This window comes from Epargyreus clarus, unplaced genomic scaffold (assembly GCF_041222505.1).
Source record: "Epargyreus clarus isolate Ecla_fem2 unplaced genomic scaffold, WU_Ecla_fem_2.2 ptg000036l, whole genome shotgun sequence".
In the NCBI taxonomy this organism is placed as follows: domain Eukaryota; kingdom Metazoa; phylum Arthropoda; class Insecta; order Lepidoptera; family Hesperiidae; genus Epargyreus; species Epargyreus clarus.
Genome location: NW_027332241.1, coordinates 1,048,467 through 1,063,833, shown reverse-complemented (window position 1 = coordinate 1,063,833; position 15,367 = coordinate 1,048,467). Strand labels below are relative to the sequence as shown.

At 36.6% G+C, this 15,367-nt stretch overlaps 1 protein-coding gene across 1 annotated transcript; it reads right to left on the bottom strand.

The window, feature by feature from the left end:
* Positions 1-828: 828 nt before the first annotated feature.
* Positions 829-14,216, bottom strand: LOC140757028 (uncharacterized). Its single transcript, XM_073092581.1, has 6 exons — positions 13,043-14,216; positions 8,522-8,630; positions 4,761-4,945; positions 3,838-3,950; positions 3,149-3,304; positions 829-2,590 (listed from the first exon to the last, which is right to left on the bottom strand). The coding sequence occupies exons 1-6, from the start codon at positions 14,059-14,061 to the stop codon at positions 1,536-1,538; spliced, it is 2,637 nt and encodes an 878-aa protein (XP_072948682.1). The 5' UTR covers positions 14,062-14,216; the 3' UTR covers positions 829-1,535.
* Positions 14,217-15,367: the final 1,151 nt, after the last annotated feature.

Genomic DNA, 15,367 nt, shown 5'->3' with positions numbered 1-15,367 from the left:
TTAGTTCGTCTGCACCCAGCTGCTTACCGAACAGTTAGGAACTGAAGAACAGATGAACTAAAAGAGCAAAAGATCTGCCTTTTTTTAAATCAATTTGTCGATTTGAATTTTGTAGATTATGTACGAATGCATAAATTAAAATGTTTGAACGCTAAAAACAGGATCAACCTATTGATTCATATAAAATATGACATTAGTTCGGTTACCGCCATTTTTCACTAGTTCAGTTAGGAGCTATTTCCCGCTCAATAGCTCGTTAAGCTATTGAGCGGGAAATCGGGGATCTAGTTCGCGTAGTTCATCTGTGTGAGCGGTTCCGAACTAGTTCGTTCGCGAACTACACAACACTAGTGTCAAATAAGTGAAAAAAATAATAATATTTCCATCATCAACCCATTACTGCCCCACTGGGCACGGCTCCTCTCAGAATGACAAGGATACAGAATGACAGAAGGCCATAGTCCACCGCGCTGGACAAGTGCGTATTGGTAGACTTCACATACCTTTGAAAACTTTTTTGAAATGTCATTTTCTACCAATCCACACTTGGTCAGCGTCAAAACTAAAAAACACGCTTTTACGATAAAATCAACTAAAAAGTAGAAAATAATTTTCAAACTAGGAATCAATTAAGGAACAGTAAATAGTATAATTGTGGAAAAAGTGTGGGGTGCTTTACGAAAACTGATAAATGGAGCACCCCACGCTTTTATCACGATTATACTATATACTGTTACTTAATTAAACGTTACTAGAAATTCAAGACGGCGGAAATTTTCTTATCCACCCTATTATAACATGGGTATCAGATGAAAGAGTTTGAAAGAAAGAAAGAAGAAAGATTTCTTACTTTCTTTCAGATGAAAGAGTTTGCTGTAAATAACATAAAAAATGCTTTTAAAACATTGTTATTTTAAATTTATGGGTTTTAATATTTAGTTATCATTACTGTCATTTAGAAAACGGGACAATTTTGTAACCTGAAGTTATTTCGGGAATAACGGGACGAATCATCGAAAAAAGGGACTGTCCCGTTTAAAAACAGGACGTATGGTCACTTTATATATGATTATGTACCACTGTGGGAGGATATCCGTGCCCAGCAGTGGGACAGTAATGGGTTGATTGAATACTAAAGTTGATCATACTTGGGAACTAAGCTGGAACGCCTCGTGTCCCATTTAACATAGGAATCCTACCTGAAATGTATTACAATTTGTAAAACATTTCACATGTAATACATTTGTAATTTACAAATGCTTGGTTCTTAAGGACTAAGCTGGAACTCCTCATGTCCCAATTAATATTAGGGTCCCATCTAAAATTCATTATAAATGTCTGTTTACCTGAAGACTAAGATGGAACCTCTTGTCTTCCGTACCACTTTCCTGTTCTCTGGCAGAAATCGGTGTGACAACGGTACCTCCATGCAACTTTACCAATGAACTAAGTCAGAACGCTTCGTCAACACTTATCAGAAATTGGTGTGACATTGGTACCTTTAGTTCTTCTACTTAAGGTTTCATTTTGCAAAATTATTTAGTTTCAATAATTTTAATTTCTTTCTTTGAATTGTCGCCTTCTTTATCAACAACTAATAATGTAAATGTTTTGACGCCCACATTGCTAGTATTACTAGTAGCCGTATTACTAGTAGCCGTATTACTAGTAGTAGTACTAGTATCAGTGCTAGTACTAGTATTAGTATTACTAGTATTATCATCATTAGATACAACTTTCTTCTTTTTAGTATAACTCTTTGTAGCCGGTGTCGTTCTAGATCGTTTGATCGGATTAGGCATTTCGGTATCTTTCTTTTTTCCCTTCAAAATTATCTTTTCGTCTTTTATAATTTTAACGGGAGATAATAATGGATCTGTTTTGGGCAATATTTTTACAAATTTAGGCGTGTCCTTTGATGATACATTTTCATAATTCGTCACTTTGTAGACCGCGACGGGCTTTGGGCTCTTCTTATTAATATTTTTTGTAATCGAAGCATTTTTACCCGAAACTTTTGTGATCGAAGCATTTTTACCCGAAACTTTTGTGATCGAAGCATATTTACCAGAAACTTTTGTGATCGAAGCATTTTTACCAGAAACTTTTGTGATCGAAGCATTTTTACCAGAAACTTTTGTGATCGAAGCATTTTTACCAGAAACTTTTGCAATCGAAGCACTTTTACTGAGATCAGTTTTACCCGAAGCATTGTTACTCGAACTTTCTTTACTAATGGACGCATTGTTATCATCATAACTATTTATTTCTCTATTACTAGTGATGTCCGTGTCATCCCTCTTAATTTTATTTTTAGTCTTAATTTCAGTCACATTGACTTTCCCATCCCTATTTTTGAACAACATATAGCTGTTTATATCGTTCGCTGTAAACTTTTTGTCTTCGAGCAGTTTTATCGAAGTTAGTTTATTGGCAATGAGGACGGATAAGTCTGTTATGTGGTACTCTGTGAGTAGGATATTGACACTGCTACCCGAATAGTTCTCTATTTTGGGATCAGCGCCGTTTTCGACCAAAATTTCTATCGTTTTCAGAAAATTCTCCGATACTTTCGTGTGATTTGAACTGTCTGAAAATAATTAATAATAATAATTTAATTTCATTTGAGTAGCAGACGAGCATGCAGTCCACCTGATGGTAATTGCCTACTGCCGTATGAACATCTGTAATCAACTCCAGATAGGATTAGATTCCGCCGCTATCCCTGAGGACTAAGCTGGAACGCCCTTTCCACACCCTTCAAACCAGAACACAGCAGCGCTTAACACTGCTGTTATGAGGAAGAAATTGGTGTGACGGTGGTGCCGCTGGAGTCAAACCACAGAGGGTTCTACCACATTTAAAGTAAACTATCTTTATTTGAAGTTTCTTTGTTTTTTGTCCCTTAAGTCCTTAGGTAGCGGCATATCTATGGCTGACCTCAGGTAGAAATTTAATCTTATCTGGGGTTGATTACAGATGTCCGCAGTACAAGCGACTTATCATCAGGTCGACTGCATGCTCGTCTGCTACTAAAAGAAAAATCCCTTTGGCTACGGAACCCTACGTTACCGTACACCATTTTTCTTTTCTAGACCTAAAAGATATGTTAAAAAGATAGATAAAGATAAAGATAAAGATAACTCACTCGAAGCCTCCATACAAGCTGCCGCGACGGCTAGGAATAACGCGGTGCTCCCACAGTTGGGCATAGCCCTGTTGATGGTGCGGGGCGAAGCCCCCACGAGGAGTTCCGTGGTGCTGGGGTTGCCCTGCTTGCTGGCTAGCATCAGGGGCGTGTAGCCTGGGGGCAGGGGGTCGAAACATTTTTAGGGGTTCGAAACATTTTGTTTTTTTTTTTGGTCATGGATATTTTAGAGGATACGGGATTTTTTATTAAGGGATTTGTAACATTTTTTATTAAGGGGTTTGTAACATTTTTTTCAAGGGGTTTATAACATTTTTATTATGTGATTAGTAACATTTTTATTGAGGGATTCGTAACATTTATTTTTTGGCCAGGGATATTTTGGAAGATACAGGTAAATTGTTTAAATTCCTTATCAGGAGGTAGTAATATTTTGCTTTTTTTTTTTGATAGACGTGAATATGTTTTATATAACTGTCACCAAAGAGTACAAATAGCTGCAATGAAAGATGTTCATTTTTGACTTGTTAACTTCACGCCTGGTACGGATATAAAGGACGCTCTCAACAAATATAATAAATAGTATATTAATCATAAAATTATTTACGCTTTCTTAAGTTTAATTTCTGGTCACATTTTTGAGCATTTGAACTTTCCAACCTATGGGAAAATTCCTGATTATATCTCACCTTGATTATCAAACATAGAACATATGTTATCTAAGAGAATTTGGGCCAATTCTTCATCGGAGAAGTCCTCCATTTTCGATTCCCAAAGTTCCTCGTCATCCTTCAGGATTTGTCTGAAAACAATATATTAATAAATTATCTTCTAGTTATAACGATCAAGATGTGAAATGAACTTCCTTCTGAGGTATTCCCGGGATGCTATGACATGGGGTTTCTAAGAAGTGTGCAAAAAGAGCTCTCCTTCAAAGCCGGCGATTCTGACGACTCCTCTTGTGTTGCAAATGTCCATAGGCGACGGTGACTGCTTTCCATCAGGTAGCCTGTCTGCCTTATCGCTAGACTGTGTTCTGGTTTGAAGGGTGTGGTAAGGGAGACATACTTTTCCGAGGCGTTCCAGTTTAGTCTTCAAGGGTAGCGGCGTATCTGTGGCCGACCTCAGGTAGGAATCTCATATTATTTAGGTTTGCTTACAGATGCCCATGGGTGGCAGTAGCCACTTACTCATAACTCTGTACTGGGCATCTGTAAGCAAACCTAAATAATATGCGATTCCTACCTGAGGTCGGCCATAGATGCGCCTCTACCCTTGAAGACTAAACTGGAACGCCTCGGAAAAGGATGTCTCCCTTGCCACACCCTTCAAACAAGAACACAGTCTAGCGATAAGGCAGACGGGCTACCTGATGGAAAGCAGTCACCGTCGCCTATAGACATTTGCAACACCAGAGGAGTCGTCAGAATCGCCGGCTTTGAAGGAGAGATCTTTTTGCACACTTCTTAGGAACCCCATGTCAAAGCGCCCCGGGAATACCTCAGGAAGAAGTTCATTTCACATCTCGATCTTTATAACTAGAAAATAATTTATTAAGGCACCTACCACACAGATAATCCTAATGAAACTAAGTGTAAAAAGCGTAACTCACCTAGCATTAACCTTGCAATGTTCTAGCGCGACTTTAAGATGTTCTGAGGAGACCTCAGCGGCGGTGTGGAAGAAGCTCTTCCCCTCGTCGTCCTGCAGGCGCGGGTCGGAGCCGTGCTGCAACAGCAGCGCCGTGCACCGCTCCCCGCCCTTGTATATCGACATCTGCAGCGCTGTTTGCGAGTACTGGAATACGTACAATTGAATAATACGTGTAATAAAAACCAAATTGAGAAGGAGAAGGATTAGGCCATAGTCAACCGCGCTGGTCAAGTACGTATTGGTAGACTTCACATACCTTTGAGAACTTTTTTTTTATTATAAATCTCTCAGGTATGCAGGGTTTCCTCGCAATGTTTTCCTTCTGTTTTGAGCAAGTGATAATTAATTTCTAATACGCACATATCTTTGAGGTGACGTGCCTGGGATTTGAACCTCGGACCTCCAGTTCGAGAGGCCGAGTTTCTTAACCATTAGGCTATCACTGCTTTTTATTCTCCTTCTCATTCTGAGAGAATACCCGTGCCCAGCAGTGGGATAATAATGGGTTGATGACGAAACTAAATTGAATTATACATCAAATCAAATTGTTTTTTTTTTTCTGTCTGAAATAAGTCAATTGAAATTGGATTAATACAAATTATATTTATTAATTAATTTTCTGCTTGTGAATACTGAAATATCTATACACAAAAATCACTTGCTGTTCGTTAATCTCGCTAAAACTCGAGAACGGCTGGACCGATTTGGCTAATTTTAATTTAGAATAATTTGTGGAAATTCAGAGAAGGTTTAAAAGGTCAAAGATAAATATGAAATACATTTTATAAAAAGTTTCTGAGGCGGTATAAAGTTTGCCAAAAAAGTGGTCAAATAAAATAATATTGATTACTTCAAATCAATATTATTTTATTTGTCAAATCAGATCAAGTTAAATCAAATCAATTTTCAATTTGATTCATCAATTAATTATTTTTGTTTGCGCCTAAAAAGTTTCCTTTCATTTCTAAGTCGAACCATTAATAGTTCTACCACCATCATTTACATATATGCGTCATAGTATAGATATCTCACCGCCTTATAATTGAAGGAAGCCATTAATTGGCTAATTAATTTAACGGCTGATAATTCTGTCAGCCATTTAATGGCTGTCATGGTGTAATTTACGCGAAACAATGCCGACATGCGCAGTTAAGTGGTGCAAAAACAAAATCGAAGAAAAAAGGCGGAGAAACATCATGTCATTCGTAAATGATCTCAAAATTACATTTTTTTTTAATATTTTCCAAACACGATAATAGATGACAGTGACAATTTCAATTGTCAAAACTTACATATTCTTGCTAGGAGTGAGTAACTTTTACTAATCTATGATATGCTTACATAGATATACTACTAATAACGACGTAGTATGCGCATATATTTTCCTCATTATAAAATCATTACGTGTTACATCGTATGACGCGTATTTACATTCGTAGTACTACCTCACGTTTCTCAGCTTGTGATGTAGAGAACAAACATCATTATCAACGATTATGCTGATAACCGCGGAATATTTTTACTCTAAAATTACGTAATACTTATGTGATACGACAACGCCCACGACAACTTCATAGTTTACTCTAGTTATTTATTTACTAGCTGTGCCCGGTTTCACCCGCTTTAAAAAGAAATAACGAGTGAAACCGCGGGATACAGCTAGTACCCCGCGGTAGATACCTGCCAATAAATGTCCCGTCAAAATCGGTTCAGAGATGAGCCGGAACAAACAGACAGACAGACAAAAATTGTAAAAAATGTTATTTTGGTGTATGTACCGTATGTATAATGTATATCCATATACATGTAGTGAAAAGCGGTTATTTCAATATTTTAAACAGACACTCCAATTTTATTTATATGTATACACGAGCTTTTGCCCGGGGCTTCTCTCGCGTTACGTAGTAATATTTTGATCCCCTATTTTATCCCCTTGGGGGTAGAATTGATCAAAATCCATCTCAGTCAGTCCTATATATATATTTAGATTTATAAATTAAATGGAACCACAATAACAAGAGAAACAGTGTTTACAATGAATAAATTTGAAATCAGGTCAAAGGATACATTCCAACTGTCCTTACTATTACGGGTAATCACATTATGCATTATATTACAAGTTACACATTTTTAAAATCTAAATATATATAACTCAAAAGGAGACTGACTCACATAGTGATCTATCAACGCACAGCCCAAACCACTGGACGGATCGGGCTGAAATTTAGCATGCAGGTAGATGTTATGACGTAGGCATCCGCTAAGAAAGGATTTTGATCAAGTCTACCCCCAAGGGGATAAAATAGGGGATGAAAATATTACTTCGTAACGCGAGCGAAGCCGCGGGCATAAGCTCGTATTACATAAAATACAATTATATTTTAGGTAATACAAAAAAATCTATGTCTAAAGCTAAGAAAAAATAATAGTAAGTCGAGTTCAACGGCATTAAGTTAGATTGGATGAATTGAATTAAATTTTAATAATGTCAATAAAAAGTTCAGAGCGGACTAGCAGTTTACGCGGACTATATAACTACAACCGTTTTACTGTTTTTACAATTACCGAATTATTATTTCCCCTCAATGATAACATTGTCCTTATGTGTTTAAGAATGATTTCTTTGAACACAACTTTGTAACCACTTCAAATGTAGACTTTTGAACCATTTTTTTTTTTTGAAATTTATCATCACTTTCTTTAACAGTGAAGAAATAATTGTAAGGAACTATACGACGCGTGGCAACGATCACCATACAGGAGAGTTACTACCATCTCTTAAAACAATATTATTTTAATCATACATTGAAATTTCGTACCACGACCTCGTTAAAGTAATATTGTCTTTACAATATTACAATAAGCAGTTTTGTATTGTGTCGGTCGAAATTATTCATTTTTTTGCAGGAAATTTAACTTTTTAAGCAAAATATGACAATTTCAGTTGTTTTTAACACTTTTATTAGCTTGGGTTGTATGTATGTATGTATGTATGTATGTATGTATGTATGTATGTACGTAACAGTAACGGAATCTTTGAACCCGATTTCTATCCACTTTGAACGTTCAGTTTAATTCAAAATTTTGAAAAATTATCAAAAAGCAATGACAATACACATTTTTTAATATTTTATACCATAATCCTTATCGACATCCTCAGGATTAACTATTTTCGAGGCGAGAGAAAGCGCCTTAGGGAGAGTTCTGGCAAAGTTACTAGATTGATTTTTAGTTTTGAAAAATAATAATGTTATTTCCCTATAACTCAAATGTCCTGAAACATATCTATAATGCCATCTTGTAGAATGATTTTTAGGATTCCGTACTCTCTCAGACCCTCCGCTGTCTGTTCGTGAGTCACAGGGCTTTATCTCTTAAACCGTAATAGATAGACACTTGATTTTTTTTACAGACGTTGCATAATGATGGCCGCTATAACAACAAATACTAAAAATTAATAAAATAAATACAGTTCAAAAAACTAAAAAACACGCTTTTATGATAAAATCAACTAAAAAGTAGAAAATAATTTTCAATCTAGGAATCAATTAAGGAACAGTAAATTGTATAATTGTGGAAAAAGTGTGGGGTGCTTTTAGAAAATTGATAAGTGGAGCACTCCACGCTTTTTTCACATACAGGTCAAGCGAATAAAACCGTGGCAGGAAAATAGCATTCTATTGGACATTGGACATTGTCCAGCAGTGGGTTTGTACTCACATTATTGATGTTTGTGGTGACGTCGATGGTGCCATGTTTGTTCCTCAGCGCTGAACACTGTCGCTTGAGGAAGTCCAGGTCGTTCGCCATGACTGCTTGATGGATGGGCCTGAAAGTAATATATAAGTTGCAGAAAGGTTTTATAATATAGGAGCGGACGAGCATGCAGTCCACCTGATGGTAAGTGGCTGCTGTCGTCCATAGACATCTGTATTCAATCCCAGATAGGATTAGATTTCTACCTGAGGTCGGCCACAGATGCGCCGCTATGCGCCCTGAGGACTAAGCTGGAATGCTTCGGAAAAGTATGTCTTCCTTACCACACCCTTCAAATCAGAGCACAACAGCGGAAATAGGTGTGGCGGTGGTGCCGCCGGAGTCGAACCACTAAGACTTCTAACACTTTCAAGAATATTATATTTGCGTGTCGTGTTAGCGAATATATTGACTTTTCGGGGCCCTTCTTATGTCGGGGACCCTAGTCACAGGCCCCCTGTGCCCTTAGGGAAAACACCCACATTATATTTTAGTCAATTATAGTATACTAGCTGACCCGGCAAACGTTGTGTTGCCATATAAATAAAAAAATGTTGCGGGTGAACAACCCTTATAACTTAGGGGTATGAAAAATAGATAGTAGCCGATTCTCAGACCTACTGAATATGCATATAAAATTTGGTGTAAAAATCAGTAAAGCCGTTTCGGAAGAGTACGGTAACTAACATTGTGACACGAGAATTTTATATATAAGATTAGTCAATTATAGTAAATGTTATGATGACCCGAGTGGCGGAACGGTCACCATACTGGTCTGACGCGCAGAGGGTCCCAGGTTCGATCCCCGGCAAGACAGACAACTAAACGATGAATTTAAATATCTGTTTGGGTCTGGGTGTTTGTGTATTCGATTTTGTGTGTTCATGGCACCCACGATAGAATCTTAGTGTGGAGTTGTGAGTGTAGAAATCATTTTATTAACGAACTAGCTGACCCGGCAAAACTTTGTACCGCCTCAAAATCAATTTAACAAATATATTTCATATAAAATATAGCCTATGTTACTCGTGGATAATTTAGCTTACGAATGGTGAGAGAATTTTTAAAATCGGTCCAATAGTTTTTGAGCCTATTCATTAACCAAACAAACAAACAAAGTTTTCCTCTTTATAATATTAGCGTAGAAAAGGTATTTATTAATTTTTCTTAAGTCTTGCCTCATCAAAGTGACTGTTACGCCCTTTTTTCCAGCCCATTTATTACTCACAACCAATAATTCTTACTAAACAATGAATCATTTACAAAGCACATTATATTACAATGTACAATGATTCCTTTATTATCTGATATTCAATACTTTTGACTCAATCATTGTATGTTTTATACATAGATTAGTAAAGATACTTCGCCGCCTTGAAATTGAATGAAGCCACAAATGGCTTATTTTAGTAAGTTCTTTTTTTGAATTATTGACAAATAAAAACATTTTTAGAGAAAATTTATGAATAAATAACTAATACTGCGTAATTTACGTAATAAATAAATAATTATTTCAAATATTTTAGGGACATTTTAGCACGGACACGTGGCTAAACTTTTTTACGCAACTATTTCAATTCTCAAAACTGGGTACATTTTCTTGTTAGGAGTGAGTAATCTTTACTAATCTATGGTTTTATAAGGTAGTTCTTACGCGCGGTTTTGTACGGAATTTTTACACGTGGAAGGTAATGTTTCTTATGCGTTTGTATGTATGTATGTCTCATTCTTTAACGCTGTGTAGATTTTAACATATAAGGTGTTTATTTATTTATTTATTTAATTATTACAAAGTCCACAAAATTGTGTCGTTGGATTCGTCCAATTGTAGAAGTAATATATTCTATATTTTTAAGCCCGAAGGTTTTTTGTTTTTAAAAGACTTAAAAAAGGAGGAGGTTTCTCAATTCGACCGTATATATATGTTTTTTTCGGGTATAACTTCGTCGTTTATGAACCGATTTTGTTGATTTTTTTTGTCTGAAACAAGATATTTTGAAGGTGGTTCCATTATAAGGAAATCAGGGTCTGATGGCAGACCAGAAGAATCGGTTGTAAGTTTATTCATTAAGTATATGTATTCTATATAACATTTTAATACAAACGTTAGTATGTCATCCCTAAAAAAAGTGAAAAAAAAAGTTAACGAAAAAAATACAACCGACTTCTATGTCACTTGTGTTTGTGCTGCAGCGTGACAAAGAATGAGACATACATATGTATAGTCTACGCCAAACTGCTAGTCCGCTCTGAAGTTGTTGCGAGCATTGTAGTCATACAATTTGCTATGGCGACGCGATTCATTTCTATATTCAAAGCGGACTAGCAGTTTTACGCGGACTATAGATACTCTCAGAATACATTACCCTCCGTCGGGGTATGAATGACACTCATACATCACCCGATTACGTCATCATTCGTCGTAAACCCTTTGTGGTTCGACTCCGGCGGCACCACCGCCACACCTATCTCTGCCTCATAACAGCAGTGTTAAGCGCTGTGTTCTGGTTTGAAGGGTGTGGTAAGGGAGGCATACTAATGCGAGGCGTTCCTGCTTAGTCCTCAGGGGTAGCGGCGCATCTGTGGCCGACCTCAGGTAGGAATTAACCCTATCTGGTGTTGATTACAGATGTCCATGGGTGGCAGTAGCTTACCATCAGGTGGACTGCATGCTCGTCTGCTACTCCTATATTATAAAAAATTCACCCATCTACTATATACAAACATTCTGTCGAATCTATTTTATATACACTTCAAATTTCAAGCGAAATTGATAAGAAGGGATTCCCCTATGGCAATGTAAAGGTTATCCTTATATTGCACAATATGTTCTCTGATTAGTATATATATTAGGGTCAGTAGGAAAATCCAAAATTATTACACATACAGGCAAGCCAAGGGCTTGGAGGTAGAACACTGTGGGTCAACTTCGGCGGCACCACAGTCACACCTATTTCTACCTAATAACAGCAGTGTTGAGCACTATTGCATTCTGGTTTGAAAGGTGTGGTAAGAGACATGCTTAGCCCTCAAGGGCAGCAGCGCTGTGGCCGATCTCAGATAGAAATTTTATCTTATCTGGGGTTAATTATAGACGTCTATGTATCGCAGTAGCCACTTATATCAGGTAAACTGCAGATTTATTAATGCAGTATTATAAAAATTAAAGCATTGTTTCAGTATCAGAGGGTCCTAGGTTCAAATTCCATGCATGCACTTCTGATTTATCATAGTTATGTGTAGAGGCCTAGTGGTTTTAAATCGGCCTCTGAATCGAGATTTGATTCAAATCCAGGAATTTCTCAATTCACATAATTTTTCAAAGTGTGTATTAAAAATTGATTGTAATGTGCTTAAATGGTGAAATAAAGTTTGTGAGGAACTCTGTCATACAGGAGTTGATTAAGAAAAGGTCATCAAAGGCATTGGAAGTCTATGAATCCAAAATTGGCCCAGTGTGAACTATGACCTAAGCCCTTCTATGAGAGATTATGTCCAGCAGTGGGACAATAATGGGGTTATGAGTTCAACATGTGAAAATTTAAACTCAAAAATTACAGATACTGAGAAAGTAAGAACCATTTTTTAAAGAAATAGAAGTAATATAGTCCGCGTAAAACTGCTAGTCCGCTCTGAATATAGAAATGAATCGCATCGCCATAGCAAATTGTATGACTACACCTGCTCGCAACAACTTCAGAGCGGACTAGCAGTTTGGCACGGAATATAAAAAGGTATCAGTCTATTGACAGTATGGCATTGCTATATGGACATTTATAATCAACCGCAGATAGGATCAGCCATAAATGCATTTTGAGAACAAAATAGTACCATATATAAATGGCCTCTTTATATAAAAAGTAGAAATAGGCCTTAGTGCTTTCAGAATTAAACCGTGAAAGATTCTAGCACTTTTACTATTTATTATAAGATCGTTATAGTTGTGGAACAAAGTCGGATTTAACAAATACCAAACTTTACAGGGCAGCCATTTCAAGTTATTCACAAACGTCATTTACTATGAGCGCATTTCAAATCCGTCGTAATACCTACTGATTAATTTTAAAACTAAAATACGTAGATTTTTTTCTGTAATGCAGTAATAATATTTAGACAACGACTATGACGAGATAATCACAGTTTGCATAACAAAATTTTCAATGAGATTTTTTTATTAATTCTTTTGTGAAACTTGCATCATTTGGACGTAGTTATGCAAAATGGATCCAACCCACAAAAACCATTTTTTTAGTTATTATCACAAATGCCATCAACTTTCGTATATGCAAATTCAAGCAGCATGGTACATTTCTTCTTTGGAAATATACAGATATCAGTGATACCAACTTTAAATAAGCTATTTAACTTTTACTAAACCTATTTTCTTAAAAGCTAGTTTTTGTGGTTGGATCTATTTTGCATAACTATGTCCATTTGTGAATATCAATAATTCTATTGTAGTTTGAAACAAAGAAAAGTACTTACAAATAACCATCTTCATCCCGTTCTAAGCAGTAGTTCCAGTCGATGATTGCTTGTTGGTACAGCAATTTACCCCTCTCGATAGCACTCAGGTTCTGCAGGATCTCCGGTGTGGCCCAATGGAACTTGTCCATAGGCTTCGCACAGACCATGATAACTGACCCGTCACTCAAAGTCAAGGGCACTGACTGCGGGGCCAGTGTATGCTGGTCAACACTGTTGAGTAGCACATTTGGGTTGTACAGCAGTTGGGGTATTTTAACTGAATGTTGGCTGGATAGTGATATATTCCCGATGCTGGAGTCAGAAAAATTACTATCCTCGTTCAAAATCCCCTTCAATTCCGGAAAATTTTCAGCTTCTTCTACTTTTTCGGTCACTTTTTCCTTTCTTTGCGTAATTACGTCCTTAGGGTCGATAACAACTCTTTTTAACTTCTTTTCAATGTCTTCCCGGGGCACTATGTACGGTTGTTGCCGCCTAATCGATCTAGCACGGCGTTGTTTTAATTCATCTAATATTTTACTAGCCGTTTCGTAAGTTTGGCACTCGGCGTCTTTTTTTAAATCATCTCCCGCCTTCGAAGGTTCCGATTCTTTATTCGAATTTTCTTCTTTATTCAAACTGTCGCTCAGTAGCGCTAAAAGCGCTCTGATACGCAATTCCTCGCTTATGACAGAACTAAGCACAGTAAAAACTAGGTCGTAGTTTTTTTGACCGATTAATTTCACTAATTGGTTCGAATTCTTCTCGACAACACGCCCGTTTGAAGTGAATCTCGCGATCGTAGTACGTGAAAAGTTGACTACGTTTGATCGACTGAGCAACGTCAAGTCTGGGTACTCCCCTCGGAGGAAATCGTTCGGCTTAGACTTGTATATAACTTGCTCAACAGACACTGAGCCACTCTTCAAATAACGTAGCAACAATTCTTTCGGTGCACTTGCTAACGATATAGTACTCCCTTTCCTTACTACCACGGGAGTTTTGGGCACTGTTACCTTCGATACATTGGCATCCATTTCGACACAAATTAAAGCTACAATTGTTACATTAAACGGAAATTCATATTTTTATCAGTTGTCACATTTTTAAGGCTATTGTGTAAACATTAATGATATGAATAGTATCTTAAATTCATTTTGTAATTTCATTTTACTGGGGCATCCCCTTTGCTAACTTGTAGAAATATCAACATAAATTCCATAGAGTACGGTCCAAAGTAGTCACCTGTACCACAGATAACAAAATATTCATACTATACTGTCATTCCATGTTTTATTTTGTAATTATTTATAGAAATGATAAAAGATTTAACTGCTATTTTGTCTTAAATGTTTATTTAAATATATCCGATTATTCAGACTTTAATTCAGTGAATAAAAATAGCATGTATGTAAAGAGTGCGTTCAGAAACCTAAATTTATTAACCAAAAAATTTTTTATGCAAATCCTAGTATTAAAATGTCAAAGATAGTTTACTTCACATTATATAGAAACGAAATAAAGTGTATTATTCATTTAATAATACTGTATAATCGTATACTTTTAATGCATTTTTGTTTTAAAAAAATACATCGATAATAGACAAGTAAAATCGCGCCAAAATATAAAAAACAATTAGCTCAAATAGAATAAAATTATGATTTTACTCAAGTTATATACGTTTCTTACATTTTGTAACTATTGTTTTTATATCCGGCGGCACCACCGCCACACCTATTTCTGCCTCATAACAGCAGTGTTAAGCGCTGCTGTGTTCCGGTTTGAAGGGTGTGGTAAGGGAGACATACTCTTTCGAGGCGTACCACCTTAGTCCTTAAGGGTAGCAGCGCATCTGTGTCTGACTTCAGGTAGGAATATCCAATCCTATCTGGCGTTGATTACACATGTCCATGGGCGGCAGTAGCCACTTACCATCAGGTGGACTGCATGCTCGTCTGCTACTCCTATATTACAAAAAAAAAATTAAATTAGATCGTATGTATGACTATTTCTGTCGCCCGGATTGGCGCCTAACCGTCTTAATGTAGTTCTTACATGCGGTATTGTTAAATTCGTTTTGGTAACTAATGACGTATGAATGTATAGTTCGCGCCAAACTGCTAGTCCACTCTGAATATAGAACTGAGTCGCGTCGCCATAGCAAATTGTATGACTACACCTGCTCGCAATAAATTCGGAGTGGACTAGCAGTTTGACATAGATTATACCCTACATTGAAATTTAACGAAATTAAAAAGGCACCACTAATATTTTTTCTTCGCAACAACCGTTACTATGATACTTTAAATACGAGTCCCCTATTTAAATTAGGTCATCCTGTTT

What these genes read in the sequence shown, in the direction of transcription:
- LOC140757028 (XM_073092581.1), bottom strand. Translation starts at nt 14,061, where the DNA reads ATGGATGCCAATGTATCGAAGGTAACAGTGCCCAAAACTCCCGTGGTA. An exon ending in CATTGCAAGGTTAATGCTAG is followed by an intron (nt 3,951 to 4,760) that starts GTGAGTTACGCT and finishes TATTGTTTTCAG; the next exon opens with ACAAATCCTGAAGGATGACG. An exon ending in AGCTTGTATGGAGGCTTCGA is followed by an intron (nt 2,591 to 3,148) that starts GTGAGTTATCTT and finishes AATTATTTTCAG; the next exon opens with ACAGTTCAAATCACACGAAA.